The following is a 19,589-nucleotide window of genomic DNA, read 5'->3' as shown; positions in this document are numbered from 1 at the left end:
CCTAAGAGCCAGTCTTTTTATACTTCTTAGCTGCATTTGTCCTCTGAATGAGGGATCAGATCAGAACAACTGGGACAGAGCTCATTCCCACAATGAGGGACAGTTGGTCAAACCACTGAGAGCTAATGAGCTATGTACTCAGAGGATATTGTTCAGAAATGGAGCGGGGGATGGGGGGGAAGGCTGTAGGGGTTGAAATCAAGTCAAGGGGCATAGTGGCGCTTGCCTGCAATCCCAGCACTTCGCTGAGGTAGAAGGAGTTTGATGTCAGCCTGGCCTTTATAGCAAAACACACACACTCTCTGTCTCTGTCTCTGTCTCTGTCTCTGCCCCCCCCCCCATGGAGGCCAGGAGTCAACTTTGGTTATTTTCCTCTTCCTTCCTTCCTTTCTTTCTTTCTTTCTTTCTTTCTTTCTTCTTTCAACAATGTCTCACACTGGACTAAGTTCTCACTGTTTTAGCTGGTAAGCTCCAGGGATCTACCTGTATCCATGCCCAGCCAGTAGCCAGGGATAGGCTTCCGGGAGCAGGGAAGACATTTTGTTTCCTGATGGCTAGGAGTGAACTTTGTGGCAAGAACTGACCTGGGGTTGCTGGCACATGCTGACATGCCCAGCTTTACCTCTGTGCTGGGGATCCAAACTCACTTTATCCACCTTGGCATCTTCCCAGACTGAAAAATGGTCCTTATGTGGCAAGCAAGAGGGCTCAGTGAGTGACGTGCTTGCTTTGCTGGCCTGACAACCAGAGTTCAATCCCCAGACCTGATGTAAAAATGGGAGGAGAGAACCGACCCCACAAATGTGTCTTCTTCATGGCGTACCCGTACCCAAACATGCAGATATTGCACACATGATTTCTAAAAAGAAAGAAATTATTCTTTTTTTGTTTGTTTTGTTTTGTTTTCTGAGACAGGGTTTCCCTGTAGCCCTGGCTGTCCTGGACTAACTTTGTAGACCAGCCTGGCCTCAAGCTCACAGTGATCCGCCTGTCTCTGCCTCCCCAGTGCTGGGATTAAAGGTGTGCACCACCACTCCCAGCAAAATTATTCTTATACCTGGTACCCAACATTAACTGAATGTCTTTTATCCTTGGTTCCTACTTGTGTTCTGCTTATGACAGTTGCTTCAGTCATAGACACAAGGTATAAAACAAAGAATAGGGTGCTCACTTTTGTAACATATATATATAACATATATAGTATATACATATGTATATATACTAAAATTATTGGTATGATATGGAAAAGATTATCATAGCCCCTGTACAAGGGTAACATGTTAATTTATGAAACATTCTATATTTTAAAAGCAAAAAAAAAAACAAAAAACAAAAAACAAAAACAAGCCAGGCGGTGGTAGCACATGCCTTTGATGCCAGCGCTTGGGAGGCAGAGGCAGGTGAATCTCTGACTTCAAGGCCAGCCTGGCCTACAGAGTGAGTTCCAGGACAGCCATGGCTATACTCCAGCAATGGCTTGCAGCTGGTAGCAAGAGAAACTCTGTCTTGAAAAACCAAAATACATACACACCTACACAGAAAGCGAGGAAATGAGACCACACACGAATGAAGACCAGAAGGCCCCGCCCTCTAACTATCAGATTATTGAAACAATGAGAAATCTCAAAAGAAAAGGCTAAAGCTTGACGCCAGCAGAGGAGGAAAGTGCCTCGCAGAAAGAGTTATCATAGGCCTTACAACTTGTCAGGCTACTCTGCAGGACAGACTAGGCCTGGGAAAACCATGATACGGGGCCATATCTGGTCAGGACTGCATCTCTGGCCTTCTATTTAAACCCAAACCTCATGCCAGGACTTGTTAATCCTCTTCTCAATGCGGCCACATTGAACAAATATGCCTATCAACTTTCAAAAGTAAAAGAAACCCCCCAAATCTAGCTATATCAGCCCCAGTTGGTCCCACGCTCATTTTTTTTTAAAGATTATTTATTATTTATACAGTATTCTGCCTGCACATACACCTGCAGGCCAGAAGAGGGCATCAGATCACATTATAGATGGCTGTGAGCCACCATGTGGTTGCTGGGAATTAAACCAGGACCTCTGGAAAAGCAGTTAGTGCTCTTAACCTCTGAGCCATCTCTCCAGCGGCCCATGGCTCATTCTTGAACTTACCACAAAGGCTCAGGATGCAGCTGTTGGCTGGTTTGGATCTGAACGCTGTTTTTTGTTTGCTTGTTTTTCGAGACAGGCTTTCTCTGTGTAGCTGTGCCTGTCCTGGACTCGCTTTGTAGAACAGGCTGGCTTTGAACTCACAGTGATCCACCTGCCTCTGCTCCCCACCCTCCAATGCTGGGATTAAAGGTGTGATCACCATGCCCAGCTGCATCTGAACTCCGATTGGTGAGTCTTGGATCCTGTGTCCACCTCTAAGCCACCTATGATGTGACCCCTGTGTGCTTACAGGGACAGCTGTCAGCGAGGCTGGAGGCTGCTGTACATCGTGACTGCCTACTACAGTTGCTCTGAGGTCTTCTATCCGTACCTCAGTCGTTTCCTCCAACACGTGAGCTGGACCCCAGGTCTGCCCTTCCAAGGTGAGAAGCTGTGAGTGGGGACTCGCACACAGGGGCAGGGCATGCAACCGTGGGCTGGGACAACCAGAGGGCCTGGCCCTATGGCAGGTGCCAAGGCACTCATGAGGATCCCAAGGGGGTTGATGCAGGGGTGGCTCTGCTCTCATGTGGGGGCGGCCAGGGAAGGCTTCCAGGAGCAGGGATTGCCCTGGGTAGTGAATGCACAGAAAGAGTTTCCAGGTAGACTTTGTAAGAGGCAAAGCCCAGAGAGGGAGCGCATGACATGTATGAGAAATGGAGGGAGCCAGATGCAGTGGCACATGCCTGTAAAACCAGCACTCTGAGCTGGTCTACAAAAGTGGGTCCAGGACAGCCAAGGCTACACAGAGAAACCCTGTCTCAAAAAAACAAAAACAAAAAACAAAAAAAAACAAAAAAAAAAAGAAGAAGAAAAGAAAAAAACAAAAGAAAGAAGGAAAGAAAAATGGAGGACATAGGTAAGAACCCAGAACACCAAAGTAGGGCCCTGCTCCTACTCCAGCAGCGGCTTGCCGCTGGTAGCAATGTCTCAGCTTTACCTTTGTAGCCTGTGTCTATGCAACTCTAAGAAAGATGTGACATCTGTAATCCCAGCACTCAGGACACTGAGGCAAGAAAATTAGGGGTTCCAGGCCAGCTGGGGATACATACTGTCTTTTCTACTGCTATGATAAAACACCATGACCAAAAGCAACTGTGGAGAGGAGAGAGTCCATCATGAAGGGAAGGCGGGGCAGCAACCTGGAGGCAGAAGTAGTGCTATGGAGGAGGGGTGCTTACCAGCTTGCTTTTAGTCTTCCCTCCCTCCTTCCCTCCTTCCTTCCTTCCTTCCTTCCCTCCTTCCCTCCTTCCTTCCTTCCTTCCCTCCTTCCTTCCCTCCTTCCTTCCCTCCTTCCTTCCCTCCTTCCTTCCCTCCTTCCTTCCCTCCTTCCCTCCTTCCTTCCTTCCCTCCTTCCTTCCCTCCTTCCTTCCTTCCCTCCTTCCTTCCCTCCTTCCTTCCCTCCTTCCTTCCCTCCTTCCTTCCTTCCTTCCCTCCTTCCTTCCCTCCTTCCTTCCTTCCTTCCCTCCTTCCTTCCTTCCCTCCTTCCTTCCCTCCTTCCTTCCTTCCCTCCTTCCTTCCCTCCTTCCTTCCCTCCTTCCTTCCCTCCTTCCTTCCTTCCTTCCCTCCTTCCTTCCTCCTTCCTTCCCTCCTTCCCTCCTTCCTTCCTTCCTTCCCTCCTTCCTTCCCTCCTTCCTTCCCTCCTTCCTTCCCTCCTTCCTTCCTTCCTTCCTTCCCTCCTTCCTTCCCTCCTTCCTTCCTTCCCTCCTTCCTTCCCTCCTTCCTTCCCTCCTTCCTTCCTTCCTTCCCTCCTTCCTTCCCTCCTTCCTTCCCTCCTTCCTTCCCTCCTTCCTTCCTTCCCTCCTTCCTTCCCTCCTTCCTTCCTTCCCTCCTTCCTTCCTTCCCTCCTTCCCTCCTTTTTTTTTTCAAGACAGGGTTTCTCTGTGTAGCCCTGTCTGTCCTTGAACTCAGTCTGTAGACCAGGCTGGCCTTGAACTCAAAGATCCTCCTGCTTCTGCCTCCCAAGTATAGGGATTAAAGGCGTGCGCCACCACTGACCAGCTGTCAGCTGCCTTTCTTATACCTGTCAAGCCCACTTGCCCAGTGGCATGACCAACTGCAGTGGGCTAGGCCTTCCCCCACCAATCATTAGTCAAGAAAATGTCCCATAGACACGCCCACAGGCCAACCTGATGAGGCGCTTCCTCAACTGAAGTTCCCTACACCTGGTGTCTCTGATTTGTGTCAAGTTGACAAAAGATAACGAGTGCATGCAGAGACTCTATCTCTAAAAAAAAAAACAGAGGGCCCAGGGCCCTCTAATCAATTAGAGGGGATCCCCTCCCTGTGAGTCTTCCTCTGATTATTAGCTGACAGGGATAATTAGGGAAGGGCTCCCAGGTGGGAGAACGACTGCAGAATGTGTCATGGATTCCTGACACCACCCAGGAGAAAAAAAGAGTGTGGTCTTAGCTTAGGTGCATGGAGTGCTGATGGTGGGGAGTCTCTGCCCTGTGATGGGCCACTTGGCTGCAGTCTCAGTTGACAGGGTACCATTGTGCCATCCATTGAGACCGTTGGGAGTAAGCAACATAGACAGTCACCAGCTAAGGAGCATAGATATCACTAGGTCCATACAAAGCCCAGGGCAAGACAAGATTATAACCCTATGAGATGTAGGTTTGGATCCTGCTGTTATACTCCGGGTCCTAAACTAGGTGAATCACTGGCCCTGGCCAAGTTCACTGTCCTCAACTAGCTAAAAGGACATAATACTACCCCTAGTTGAAGGGATGCAGGGGGCTCGTGGCTGGGGTGAGAGGAGCCTTTTCCTTTCGTGGACAACCTTAAGCAAGGCCTCAGCTCTCTTCTTGCCTCTGCAGGGATTGCCAAGGCCTGTGAACAAAACCTGCAGAAGACCTTACGCTTTGGAGGCCGTCTGGAGTTCCCCAGCAATATGGAGCTTCGAGCTATGTTGGTGAGCCTACAGCAGAGCTGGGGAGTCAAGATGAATGGCAGACACAAGCTCTGCCCAGAACCTCTTGCCTGATACGTGTGCCCTGCATGGTGTATGAGGGTGGTTCCTGTCCATCCCCGTGCGTGAAGGTTCCTGCATAGGCATGCCTCTGGGTATGGGGAGTCTCATGAGGGTGAGAGGGCCCAGGCTTTCCTCTTTCTCCTGCTTACCTACCCCAGGCAGGCCGCAGTTCCAAGAGACAGCTCTTCCTTCTTCCCGGAGGCCTTGAACGCCATCTGAAAATCAAAACGTGCACTGTAAGTGAGCAAATGTCTCAACAAGCTGCTTCTAGAAGGGTAGGGATACCAGGCTCTGGGTTGGGCGGAGTGAGTGAGCATCAATGGTCCAGAAGTTCTCACACAGCCCCCATGCAGCAGGGCTTGCCGTTTGTGGCATCTCCGCTACTGTGAGTTCAGCATCTGCATATTCAACCAACAGCACGTGGAAAATCACACTGGAACAGTATAGATTCTCCTCTTGCCTTTCTCTAAACAATATCGTATGACAACGTCCACACAACGCTCTACTATAGTTAATATTATCAGCCAGAGATGATTGAAAGTCCAGGAAGGAGATGTGTGGGTAACGTGCAAATAACTATACAATTTTAAGTAATGGACTTGCAGGGCATCTTGGGAGTTTGGTGTCTGCAGGGCATCTTGCCATAGGTGCCTTATAGATTCTGAGTGGGTAACAGCAAACTGAGACTCCAAGAGGCTAAGAGTCATACAGCCTAGAACCACACAGAGAGTATGAAAAGGCCAATCAGGAGCCATTGGAAATGGCTACCCTCTGCCAGGCTGAGGCACAGAATCCTGTGTCTCTTCGTTAGTGGCTAAGGCCCAGCTTTACCTCTCTGGCCTTCCCAGGTGGCCCGGGATGTGATAGAGGGGCTCTGTGCCGAGATGGCCTTGACGCGCCCTGAAGCCTTCGATGAATATGTCATTTTTGTTGTCACCAACCGAGGTGAGTATCCAGAAGGACTGGACAGTCTAGACTCCTTCATAACCCAGCGCCACCTTTGGCCATGGGAGTCTCTCTACCCTGCCCTGATGGCCCGGCTGAAGGTCACTTTCTCTGAAGCCCTTACGCTCCATGAGAGACGACCTCTGTGTACTGAGCGCTCCGCCCAAGCCTTTCATTTGTCTCCCCTTCCGGTCTGGGCCTCATGGAAGACGGAACCTCTGAATCCTGCTTTGGTCTCCAGGCCCCTGAGGGCCTCCTTAGTCAAAAAAAGCTACACCCTAGAGTCTAGACTTTGGAAAAGTTTCATCCATAAAACCAGACTCCTGAAATCCCACACTGGACTTTTGCTACAGCCCTGAGGCCCTCAGAGTAGCCTGTGAGCCCCTCCTGAGTCCTTCTCCCAAGGGCCTCTAGGTACACAGGGAACCTCTCACACAACCCCAAACCTCTCCAATCTGCAGCACGCTCATGCTAGACCAGACTTGCCTTCCACCAACTGGCAGTCACAGCCATCTCCAACCATCCCCTCCTGAGTGAGTGCCTCAGCTCTTCCTGCCCCAGGTCCACCCAGGAGAGGGGACGGGGACAACAGGTAGCAGAACGGACCTAAGAGCAGACACTGATTGACCATATCGTAGACACAAGCCAAACTATTTCATGGTGTGAACATCCGTGGCTGGTTGGTTTGTTTTTGTTTGGAGATGTGCAGCCCCTTGGGCATCCTAGGCAAGCCTCCTGTGACTGAGAAATGCCCCACGTCAGACTCCAGTGCTATGAAGTCTTTTTAACTCCCACAACAACTCTCTTCTCTTTGCTATTTAAAGTTGTGGAAGTTGAGGAAGCGAAGCTGTCTCTGTTCTCATGACTGCTGTTCCACACAGCCAGAGGCCCAGTGACTTAGAGTAACACAGATGGATCAGGACATGAAAGCAGGAGCACAGCCAGGCCCGCTTTCTTCTGAAAGTTTTGGGGAGGTTCCATTTCCACCCCTCCCCAGCTCCTCCAAGCTGCCCACTCCTTGGCATGGGGCTCCGTCCCTGTCTCTGAAGCCTCAGATGTCTCCCTCCTGCTCCAGCCTCTCCACTCTGGCCCCAAACCTCTGACGTGAGCCTCTCGCCTCTCTTTTAGGAATTTTAGTGTTTTCATTTGGCCTGAAATCTAAGACCCTTTAATCACATCCACAAAGTTCCCTTTTGCCAGTAGGTGACAGAATCCCAAGTCCTAGGGGTCAGGGTATCTAGAGAGACTGTTCTCAGACACCACAGTGTTACAGTATTTTGTATCCATTCAGCCTACAAAGCAAATAACTGACTAAAAGCATGTGCCACCACGCCCAGCCTTTTTTTTTTTTTTAAATAATGCATTTAATTTTATGTGCATTGGTGTGAAGGTGTCTGATCCCCTGGAACTAGAGTCACAGTTTATAAGATGCCATGTGGGTGCTGGGAATTGAACCTGGGTCGTTTGGAAGAGCAGACAGTGCTCCTAACCACTGAGCCATCTCTCCAGCCCCAAGTTCGACATCTTGATCTGCAGGCAGCAGAAGGGGGATTTTGTTTCACACTGGGAAGAACTTGAGCATAGAAGACCTCAAAGGCCACCCCCCACAGTGACACACTTCCTCCAACAAGGCCACACCTCCTCAGACAAGGCCACGCCCACTCCAACAATGCCACCACCTCCTAATAGTGTCCTCCCCGTGGGCCAAGCATTTAAATACACGAGTCTATGGGGGTCATTCCTAGTCAAACCACCACAGACAGACAGCAGAGCATCAAAGCAAGCGCGAACCGTGTGTATCTCTGTCCCAGCTTAGAGCTCAGGCCTTCCACCCTACCCACCACAGCCGTCTAGCAAGGGGGCTCCCCTGAAGGAGGTCTGCAGAAAGGCCCATGGCTAAGGCCTGCTGGGGCATCTCTGTGACCCCAGACTCCCCCGGAAAGGAGCTGGGATTTCTCTCAGTGCAGAACCTAAGGCCCTTTCCAGACCTTTTCCAGAGCACTCAAGGCTCCTTCCTTGGGAGAAACGGAATGTCACTTGTTCCTGTGAATTGGGGCTACTTCCCCTGTAAGTTTGGAAGAATTAAGGAAGGCGCATCCTTGGCGGTGACACTCGGCTGACAGGCTTGTGCTGCCTGTGACTTGTATGTACCACAGGTTCTTTCTCCCAGCCGTGCCTCTCTCTCCCCGTAGGCCAGCACGTGTGTCCACTGAGCTGCAGGGCCTACATCCTGGACGTGGCCTCCGAGCTGGAGCAGGTGGACGGGGGCTACAAGCTCTGGTTCCGGCGGGTGCTCTGGGACCAGCCGCTGAAGTTTGAGAACGAGCTGTACGTGACCATGCACTATAACCAGGTCAGAGGTGGGGCCTCTCCGCTGTTCTGAGCCCTATACACTGCTGGGGGCTCTGTTAGGTAACACACCACACACGCCACGCCCAGATTTTGGTGGAACTTGTGTTTTTTTGTTTTGTTTTGTTTTGGTTTTTTTGGTGGAACTTATATCAAAGCTTTAACAATTCCACTTACAAGACAAGACTAAGCCAGGCATGGTGATGCACGCCTTTAATCCCAGCACTTGGGATGCAGAGGCAGGTGGATTGCTGTGAGTTCAAGGCCAGCCTGGTCTACAAGGCAAGACCAGGACAGCCAAGGATACACAGAGAAACCCTGTCTCAAAAACAAACAAACAAACAAAAATCCAGGCGTGGTGGCACATGCCTTTTATCCCAGCACTTGAGAGGCAGAGGCAGGTGGATCGCTGTGAGTTCGAGGCCAGCCTGGTCTACAAAGTGAGTCCAGGACAGCCAAGGCTAATGTAGAGAGACCCCGTCTCGAAAAACCAACAAAACAAAACAAACAAACAAACAAACAAAAACAAAGCCCACATTGTTGGATGTGGTGGCGCACGCCTTTAATCCTAGTGCTCAGGAGGCAGAGACAGGCAGATCTCTGTGAGTTAGTGGCCAGCCTGGCCAACCTAAGAAGCTCTGGGATGGCTAGGACTATAGAGAGAGACCGTTTCTCAGACACATAGCACCTTCATTTTGGGGACTTACCTCAGCATAGCCTGGTAGTTGCTACTCAAACCAAAAGCTTGGACAGACTGGTTCTGCCCCAGATCCACAGAATGGAAGGCTCTAGATGCAACTCTGAAGTCTGGTTTGATACACTCTCTACCTTAGATCTCAATTTGTTTGTTTGTTTGTTTGTCTTCGAGACAGGGTCTCTCTGTGTAGCCTTAGCTGTCCTAGACTCACTTTGTAGACCAGGCTGGCCTCGAACTCACAGCAATCCGCCTGCCTCCCCCCACCCCACCCCCCACCCCCGAGTGCTCGGATTAAAGGCGTGCACCACCACGCCAGGCCTTAGATCTCAATTTTTTTTTTATTTTTTTATTTTTTTTTTGGTTTTTCGAGACAGGGTTTCTCTTTGTAGCCTTGACTGTCCTGGACTCACTTTGTAGACCAGGCTGGCCTCGAACTCACAGCGATCCGCCTGCCTCTGCCTCCCGAGTGCTGGGATTAAAGGCGTGCGCCACCATGCCCGGCAGATCTCAATTTTGAGAAGCATGTATCTAATGTATACGTGTGTATATTATACTGTTTACGTTTTGTTTTACCTAGCCCACTCTTCCTATGTTACTATGGAAACTCCCTCCTAGTTTTCATCTCTCAGCGCTCTGCTCCCATATACATCCCCCACAAACCAGAAAAGTGATGAACCATAAACTCCTACAAGTGGGAAGGGCTGGAGTCGATGCACTGCCTGCCTTAGAACCCCTGACAAGGAATGCCCGAGTGCGCCCCTGCCTGGCAGCCCCTCACGCAACACTTCCTGCAGGTCCTGCCTGACTACCTGAAGGGCCTCTTCAGCAGTGTGCCAGCCCGCCAGCCCAGTGAACAACAACTGCAGCAGGTGTCCAAGCTGGCTTCACTGCAGCACCGCGCCAAGGACCACTTCTACCTGCCCAGTGTGTGAGCACCTGTCTGCTTGTCTCAACTGGGAGGGAGGGCAGGCCACTCATCATCCCCACCCCCCCACCCCCACCCTTTTTTTTTTTTTAAACAACTGCCAATCCTAGGTCCCAGTTTCCCCTCTGTACCAACTAGACTAGAAAAAGCTTTCCTGGCCTTGAAGCTCTTTCTCTCCTGCGATACAGTGTTTTTGCATCGCTTGGAACAAATTTAATGATCCATGAGAACTTTCAAGACACACACATCTTGGAGGCCAGAAAACATACACAGCCATGAGGATTTAGCCACATAAACATTCGCTGCCCCAGGGGTGGTGGCTCATGCCTATAATCCCAGCAAATGGAGACGCTAAAACAGGAGGATCCCCAGATCCCAGGAATTCAAAGCTAGACTGGGGAGCATAGTGAGAACCCGATGTGAAAACATAAATCAAGACAAGAGTTTGCCAGTTCACTACAATAACAGTATAGCGGTTACATGTTAATATATGTAGAGCGTGTGATGAAAACTAACCATGATGCCTGAGTGAGAAGACCATCCCTGGCTGATTCACCGGAGGTCAGTCTGCCACCATCTCACTGTGCAAACAGACCTGTTCCTCACCGTCTCTGAGAAGCCTCACAGTTCACTTGTGAGATGGTGGGAGTTGGGGAAAGGGAAAAGAGACGTTGGCTTCACTGTGGAAAAGGTTGTGGCCTCACAGCTTGCCCCTGGACCACACTTTGAGAAGCCCTGTGTGAACAACAGCAAGACACCTTCCTTTTTAAAGATGTATTTATTTTACATTTGAGTGCTCTGTCTGCATGTATACCTGCACGGCAGAAGAGGGCATCAGATCCAAGTCTAGATGGTTGTGAGCCATCACGTGGTTGCTGGGAATTGAACGCAGGACCTCTGGAAGAGCAGACAATGCCTTTAACTGCTGAGCCATCTCTCCAGCCCAATACCTTCCTTAAAAAATATATATATTTATTTTTATGTGCATTGGTGGTTTTGCCTACATGTGTATCTGTGTGCGGGTGAAAGATCCCATGAAATTGGAGTCACAGACAGTTGTGAGCAGCCATGTGGGTGCTGGAGGTCGAACCTGGGTCATCTGGAAAGGCAGCCAGTGCTCTTAACCGTAGAGCCATCTCTCCAGCAGCAAGATACTATCTTTACAGTGTGTATCTCATGCCTCTACCGCCCAAGGCCAAATGCTAAGCGTGCTTTTCTTCTTTCTTTTCAACAGGGTCTCATGTAGTCTAAGCCGCCTCAGTATGTAACTGGGGATGACCCTGAGCTCCTGCCTCTACCTCCCAAGGGCTAACACTTCCAGGCCAGAACCAAAACACCCAGCTCACAGGGCACTTTTCATGGAACGACTATAAACCTGAAGAAACCCTTAAAAGGATAATTCCAGAGGCTGGGAGCTGGCTCGCCCCATAAAGTGCTGCCACAGCAGCATGAGAACCTGAGCTTGACCCAAACCACCCACAAAAATGACAGACATGGTAGCATGAGCCACCCACAAAAATGACTGACATAGTAGCATGAGCCTATAATCAGAAGGGCAGACAGAAGGCTGCCTGGGGCTTGCTGGCTAGCCTGTGCAGCTAATCAGTGAGCTCCATGCTCAGGGAGGGACCTCGTCTCGCTAAATAATTGAAGCCAGGTATGGTGGCACAGGCCTTTAATCCCAGCACTCAGAAGGCAGGGGCAGGCAACTCTCTATGAGTTGGAGGCCAGGTTGGTCTACATGTGAGTTTCTTTCTTTTCTTTTCTTTCTCTTTTGGTTTTATTATTTATTTATTTATTTTATGTCTGAGTGCTCTATTTGCATGTACACCTGCAGGCCAGAAGAGGGCGTCAGATTATATAGATGGTTGTGAGCCATCATGTGGTTGCTGGGAACCGAACTCAAGACCTCTGGAAGAGCAGCCAGTGCTCTTAACCTCTGAGCCATCTCTCGAGGCCTTTCTTTTGGTTTTTTGAGACATGGTTTCTCTGTGTAGCCTTGGCTATCCTGGACTCGCTTTGTAGACCAGGCTGGCCTCAGACTCACAGGGATCTGCCTGCCTCTGCCACTGCCTCTGCCACCCGAGTGCTGGGACCTCAGGCGTGTGCCACCACGCCCGGCCCGTACATGTGAGTTTCAAACCAGCAAAGGTCACAGAGTGATACCCTATCTCAAAACAATCAAACAAACACACATCAATATAATAATAATAACAACAACAACAACAACAATAGAAACAGTTGAGGAATTACCTCTGGCCTCTTATCCCAGCAGGGTGGGTGACTCTGGGAGGGGAAAGGGCTGCCTCCACTTCTCCTTGCTCTTTCCCCAAGTGCAGCCCAGGGCAGGTGGGATGGCCTAGTACCGCTATTGTTAGTCTCTACATGCCCGAGAGCCATAGGTCTGTCCTGAGAGATTCTGCATATGTCAAAGAGGAGGGTGAGAGCAGGAACTGGGACAGGTGGGGGTGAGGGGCCTGGGGACTCAGCCCCAAGTTTCCTGCTTTGCACACCTGGATGTCTCCCCGACCTTTATGCTTTTCACCCCTTTGACTTGAGCTCCTCCCTGGGTGCAGGAACTAAGAAACCCAGTCTGGATTCATTCATCCCTTACCCTGTTCACACTTCCTCTCTCAGTCACCTTGGGCCTCTCCGTGCCTCAGCTCCCTCCGCTGTGAGTAGGGACCCCCTCAGTGCCTCAGCTCCCTCAGCCGTAAGTAGGGACCCCACATGTCCTCTCCAAGCTCCCCTACGTTTACTATCCCAGACAGGGATGGCAGTGATGTCTGCTTGGTGTCGTACCTGCTTTGCAGTGGGGATCGGCAGGTGGGTTGGTGCTCAGCATCCTCTACCCCTCTGTTCACAGGCGTGAAGTCCAAGAGTACATCCCAGCCCAGCTCTACCACACCACAGCCAGTGACACCTGGCTCAACCTGGTTAGCCAACACCGGCAGCAGACTCAGGCGCTCAGCCCCCACCAGGCCCGTGCTCAGTTCCTGGGTGAGAGCTGAGAAGGGGGCTGGAGATGTAGGGGTGGGGAGCTGAGCTGAGGGTTGGCCGGAGGGAGGCTGGGGGAATACTATTTTCTTTGCACAAAAGCAGTTTTTGGTGGTAGCCAAGCTGCCTACCTATCTGGAAAGACTTGTTTCTACCTCCCTAAAAATGTCACCTGAGTTGGAAATAATGTTGGACAGAGAGCTAAAGGCGGAGGAACGAGAGGGTTCGGGTATAGGATGAGGCCAGGAGGGGAGGAAAGGAGGTCGGAACCAACTGACGCAGACAGCAGCTTTTGCGGGCGGCCTCTGGCAGCTCCAGGCAGCGGCTGTCCTGGCGCACGCTGATAACTGGCTCCCTACACTGCAGGCCTCCTCAGTGCCTTCCCCTTGTTCGGCTCCTCCTTCTTCTTCATCCAGAGCTGCAGCAACATCACGGTGCCAGCCCCTTGTATCCTCGCCGTCAACCATAACGGCCTCAACTTCCTCAGCACCAAGACCCATGTGAGTGGCCCTACCCACCTGTCCCCTGTCCAGTCTGCCCTTTGGCACTCCCGCCAACTCTAGGGGGACAAAGATGCCTGCTTCAAATTTACCTCCTGCGGGGTCTGCAGCCAATCCCTTCTCCCCTTCGGAGCCTTCATTTGGAAGGTGGATAGAATAGAATTCTGCCCCCCACTGGCCTACATGTGAAGGGCCATGTAGAAAAACACACGGAGAGCATGTGAGTAGTGCGTCACACTGCTGAGGCTTCATACCACAGTCTGGGAGGCCCGTGCAACACGAGGTCATTCTCTCAACGTTTCCGGAGGCCGAAATGCCCAGATTTCTACAGCTTGGGAGCTTCTGCTTCTCTTTGGCTTATGACAGTAATTTCTTGTGTCCTCGCATGACCTCTCTGTGTGGTCACATCCCTGGTGTCCATGTGTCCAACTTTTCTCTTCTTATAAGGACACTAGTCATGCTGGAATTGAGCCTAACCTAGTGGCCTCATTTTAACTGATTACCCTCTTTTTTGGGGGGGGGGGCTGTATAAATGTGTGGCCCAGGCTGGCCTTCAGTGATTCTCCTGACTCAGTGGGATTACAGACGCACACCACCATGCCTACCTTTTATCTCCCTATGTTGTGATACTGACAATGACATCCAGGGTCCCCCATACCAGGCAAGCACTCTATCCCTGGCCCCTTAACCCCTTTTTACAGTTCTTCCAAATATAGTCAGGTTCCAGGGGGCTAGGGCTTTCTGTAGCCATGAAGGAGCTCGACTTGCCACCCTTTTCTTAGTTCTTGCTCTTAAAAACCAAACCTGGCGCCTTTAGTCCCAGCACTCTGGAGGCAGAGGCAGTCAGACCTACGTGAACTCAAGGAGGTCAGCCTGGTCTACAAAGGGAGTTCCAAAATAATAGCCAGGGCTACACAGAAAAACAAACAAACAAACAAACAAAACAAAACAAAACAAAAAAAGCAAGCCAGGCCTGGCAGTGCACATAGGCAGGTGGATCTCTGTGAGTTTGAGGCCAGGCTGGTCTGTAAGTTGAGTCCAGGAAGGGAAGGAAGGAAGGAAGGAAGGAAGGAAGGTAAAAAGAAAAACCTGAGTTGGGCGTGGTGGCGCACGCCTTTAATCTTAGCACTCGGGAGGCTGAGGCAGGCGGATCGCTGTGAGTTCGAGGCCAGCCTGGTCTACAAAGCGAGTCCAGGACAGCCAGGGCTGTTACACGGAGAAATCCTGTCTCGAAAATTAAAATAAAATAAAGAAAAAAGAAACCTAGGTTGTGAGTTTGGGGGCAGGAGGTCGGCTTAGAGGTGAGTCTAGGAGACACTAGAAGAAGCAAATGAGGTGAAAGGGCAGGTGTGCAGTGGCTGGAGACCCTGGGCGACAACTCTGAACACACCTGCTAAGGTGTGGCTTTTTCTGCTGGAGGGAGGAGCTACCATGACTCTGTTCCCCATTGGTCAGGAGTTAAGGGCGGCACTACTTCCATCACTCCACCCCCTGCGTGGGGGCCAGAAACCAAGCTCCTTGAGGAAGGGATGCAGGGCCTTCCCCGAAGCAGCTCTGGCATAAAGGCTGGAGTACCCACAGCACCCACTGCCCTCTGCATCCCAAGCATGAAGCATCAGAATTTGTTGACTCAGTTTCCCCTAGCGAGGAAAACGAGATCCAGAGTGGTCAGGTGAGTTGCTGCAAGTCACAAAGCCAATGAGCTCCCGAGGAACTGACATACAGCTGGGCCTTCTGCCTTTCTGATCCGGCTTGCAGGGGAAGGTTTGGCGTGGTAGAGACCACTCTCACCCTTGTACCTGTCTGGCTCCCTCTGTCCTCATCCCCAGGAGCTAATTGTGAAGATTCCCCTTAAGGAGATCCAGTCCACGTGGACTCAGCAGCCCACAGCCAACTCCAGCTACCCGTATGTGGAGATCTCGCTGGGGGATGTGGCAGCCCAGCGTACCATGCAACTCCAGCTGGAGCAGGTGAGCCCGGTCCTGCCAGCCAGACCCCATCATACGGTTCTGGCTTTCTCATTCTACACCCTGGGCTCTGCTCCAGCCTGTGCTATGCCCCAGGGAGCAAACAACCTAATACAGGCAACAGAGCTGTGGTTATTTATCATGGAGGCCTTCCCAGGAAGCGATTTAGCGGTGCTCTGTGGGGAAGGATACTGGCTGTTTGCAGAGCAGGGAGGCATTCAGCAGGATACTAGGAAGAATCATCAGGGAAAGAGAGGTAGCAAAGCTCTTTAAATGTTAAAATAAAATTCTGGGAGTCAGGTGGTTGTGCACACCTTTAATTCCAGCACTTAAGAGAAAGAGGCAGGCGGATCTCTGTGAGTTTAAGGCCAGCAGGTCTACAGAGCAAGTTCCAGGACAGGTAAGACTACACAGAGAGACTCTGTCTCCAAAAAAAGAAAGAAAGAAAGAAACTAAACAAGGAAACACAACTCTCGGAGATGGAGTGTAATCCAGCTGATAGAATACTTACTTGCCTAACATGTATGAGGCCAGAGGTTTGACCCCTGGTGCTGCACAAAACTGGTCACAGTGGTACATGGTACACACCTGCAATCTCAGCAACCTCAGAAGGCAGAAAGGAGGATCCCGAGTTCAAGGTCATCCTCAGCTACGAAGGCCAGCCTGGGCTAGAGATCCTGTCTAGAGAAGTAGAAGAAAGAGGAGGAGGAAGAGGACGAGAAGGACTAAGATTGGTTTGAAGTTTTCTGAGGCCGCTAGGGGGCATCGAGGGTTGGCGGCTGGACAGGTTTGGCACAGGAGGTCTAGGGAGGTTGCCATGGGCTAAGATATGGCACCTGGATGGTGGTGGCCTGGGACTGAAGCAAGGTAAGCGAATTTCCTTGTGACATCTAGACTAGGAAACTTGACTCTTGGCTAAAATGTTATGGTCCCTAGCATCAGAACAGAAACGGAGACAGAGCTGAGGCAGAGAGAGGGAAAGGACTGAGGCTGGCCTCAGGTGTCCCTTCTAGCCTGCCACCTCCCCTGTGAGGCTGGGCCTTCCACTGTACCAGCTCTGCTGCTGAAGAAGAAGGTGGCAGAATCGAGCCCCCTAGAGAACCTGTGACCCAGGATGAGGCTCATGGATGGCCTGCGCTGAACTCCTTGGCCCTGTCTCCCTCCTCTGGTTACCATGGTTTCTTTCCCTGCAACTTCTCAGTCCCCAGGGCTTTCAAAATGATCTCTACTATAATGAAACCCCATGACCAAAAGCAAGATGGGAAGGAAGCTTCCATATCGCAGTCTATAGCTGAAGGAAGTCAAGACAGGAACCTGGAGACAGGAGCTGAGGCAGAGGCCATGGAGGGGTGCTGCTTACCAGCTTACTCTCCATGGCTTGCTCAGCCTGCTTTTTTAATAAGACCCAGGACCACCTGCCCAGGGACCGCACCACCCACAATGGGCTGGGCCCTCCCTCATCAATCACTAATAAGAAAATGACCTTCTGTCAGATCTTAGGGAGACATTTTCTCAGTTGAGGTTCCGTCCTTTCAGATGGCTTGTGTCAAGCTAACATAAGACTAGGCAGCCCGAGGGCCATACTCCCCCTTCCTGCTCTAGCCTGAGCCCTAGGCTCCCACCGTGGCTCCTCTGACTCCGCCACCCTTCCATCCAATCTGCAGCCTCCCCCCCACCTCCCTCTGCTCAATGACTCCACCTTCCTTGCCTCTTACAGCTCCCCTCCCTACTCTAGGCCCTCTGTACTTACTGTTCTCTCTACATGAACTGTTCCTTCTCCCTTGCCTCCTCACAGGCTTTCTCCCTTGCTTTGTTTGGGTTTCATCCTAAGAGCCCCTCTTGGCAAAAGCCTCCCTTGGCCCTCATCCTAGTGACTTGCCAACTCTGCTTCTGTGACCCTCAGCGCGCTGCCTTGCACTTCCTTCATGCATTTGCTTGCCTGTTGCCTGCTTTCCCACTGGAGCATCAGCTGCAGGAGGACAGGGCCTTATCCATCTTTATCTGCACCACCTCAAAAGCATAGTGCCCGGCACATAGTAGGTAGTCAGTGTGTGCTTGCTAGGTTGGCACGTATATGAATGGGTGGCTGGGTGGGTGGGTGGCTGGGTGGCTGGGTGGGTGGGTAGCTGGGTGGGTAGCTGGGTGGGTGAGAGAGTGAGGAGATAGGTGCACAAGTGGTCGGATGAGAATCTTCTTGGCTTTTTCAGTTCCTTGCAGTCCCCTCCTCTGAAGAAGCTCTGGCCTCTGTCCTGTATGGGTGGAGGGATGCAGTCTTTTTCTTATCCCTTTATTCAACATACAACCATTGAGCGTCTCTTACAGCGTGCTTTAACAAATGTGACGGAGTTCCCTGTGTACTGGCTCTCACCACAATCTCAGATCTGTAAAACTCTCTCTGCATAACCATGATCCGTACTGGGAGGGGTGCACAGGAGACTTGATCTCTATAAGAGGCAATTGGTGGTGGCTCCCAGGAGGAGGTGGATTCCCAGTGTGGTAGCATTGTGAGCTGCCATGTAGGTGCTGGGAATCGAACCCAGGTCCTCTGGGAAAGCGGTAAGCCTTCCCAACTGCTGAACTATCTTTCTAGTACAGACTATTTATTTATTATTTATACAGTATTCTGCCCACATGTGTGCCTTGCCTGCCACCAGCTCATTACAGATGGTTGTGAGCCACCATGTGGTTGCTGGGAATTAAACTTAGGACCTCTGGAAGAACAGTCAGTGCTCTTAACCTCTAAGCCATCTCTCCAGCCCCAGACAGTGCTCTTAACCTCTGAGCCATCACTCCAGCCCCAGACAATTTTTTAAATCTAAAGGATTTCCATGTAATAAAATCTTAGGCGGTGCAGTGGTGGTGCACACCTTTAATCCAAGCACTGGGGAGGCAGAGGCAGGCGGATCTCTGTGTGGTTGACGTGAGCCTTATCTACAAAGCAAGTTCCCAAAACACTGTCTCTAAAAAACCAGAGACAGACAGACAGACAGAGACATAGACACAGACAGACTGATTGACTATTTTGTGTCCTATTTTGTGTCCCCTATTCTGCAGGGTCTGGAGCTGTGTCGTGTGGTGGCTGTACACGTGGAGAGCATGCTCAGTGCTCGGGAAGAGAGGCTCACACTGCCCCCCAGTGAGATCACACTGCTCTGACGTGGCCTACCTTCTGGAGGCTTCCTGCCAGAAGATTTGCTCCATGGCCTAAGGGTAGTTACTGGGTCTTTCTGGACCAGTGACCCTAGACTAGGGCCAGAACCTTGAAGGAGACCCAAGGAGACAGGAAAAAAACTTAAGAACCTATCTGGAACTGGGATGGAATCACGATACAGCCAAGGGCTACTTGGCAGAAGTAATTTTTAAAAGCTGGACCACAGGCCCTCCAGAAGGCAGACCCTGCCCTGACAGCTGCCCTTGACAGGGACTCCCCACACCAGTAGTCTAGAGCACTGGGGCCTGCCTCTGGTTTCTTGGAGCTTGATACTCAAATCTTCTCCAGCTTCACACCCCAGCATTCCATGTGCCCTTATCAGGTGCCCTCAGCCTGGACCTCTGACCCTTGGTCATTTCTTTGCAAATAAGAGGTATTCCTGGGAGCCATGTCCTCTGCGGAGTTGCTCAGTGGCTGAAAAGCAAGCTTGAGAGAGGAGGCAGAGACACAGATGTAGCAGACTCACTCTATGAACAGCATTTCCAGCAGACACATCTGCCCTTACACCTCCCTAAGGACCCTTGTCCCCCACTCTACAATCTTTTCGGCAGCCCCAATCCCAGCTTTCATCACAGGATGGACCACCCAAGGTACAAGAGTGGGACAATAGAGAGAGATGTTCTATTTCAGGGGGTGAGGGCTAGAGAGGCTGAAAAAGAACTTCCCAGAGATTGATACATTGTGACTGGCTTTCGAAGAATGAGTAAAGTTTGCTAAGAATAGATGGAAATAGAGGGTTAGGACAGGCTTTCTAGGGGAAACCATAGTTTCCCGCTGGAGTTAAAGATGGAGTGTCTAGCCTGAAAAGATGGCTAATGCAGAATAGACCCTTTAAAAACACTTGCCG

General features: G+C 51.0%; 1 protein-coding gene across 1 annotated transcript in view; it reads left to right on the top strand.

The window, feature by feature from the left end:
* The window catches only part of MYO15A (myosin XVA), a gene marked incomplete at its 5' end in the record, with an annotated part of 56,229 nt that extends 37,102 nt beyond the window's left edge, over positions 1–19,127 (top strand). The window contains 10 exons of the mRNA XM_084762298.1: positions 2,427–2,557; positions 4,997–5,091; positions 5,310–5,387; positions 6,000–6,096; positions 8,289–8,449; positions 9,937–10,070; positions 12,934–13,067; positions 13,431–13,564; positions 15,394–15,534; positions 18,586–19,127. Coding sequence (XP_084618424.1) covers positions 2,427–2,557; positions 4,997–5,091; positions 5,310–5,387; positions 6,000–6,096; positions 8,289–8,449; positions 9,937–10,070; positions 12,934–13,067; positions 13,431–13,564; positions 15,394–15,534; positions 18,586–18,687 — 1,207 coding nt within the window. The 3' untranslated portion in view covers positions 18,688–19,127. The remainder of the gene's footprint in view (positions 1–2,426; positions 2,558–4,996; positions 5,092–5,309; positions 5,388–5,999; positions 6,097–8,288; positions 8,450–9,936; positions 10,071–12,933; positions 13,068–13,430; positions 13,565–15,393; positions 15,535–18,585) is intronic.
* Between the last annotated feature and the right edge of the window lie 462 nt (positions 19,128–19,589).

Source organism: Acomys minous (genome assembly GCF_964271855.1).
Source record: "Acomys minous genome assembly, chromosome: 16".
Classification (NCBI taxonomy): Eukaryota; Metazoa; Chordata; class Mammalia; order Rodentia; family Muridae; genus Acomys; species Acomys minous.
The sequence above is the reverse complement of the archived record's forward strand: the minus strand, read 5'-3'. Positions and strand labels throughout refer to the sequence as shown.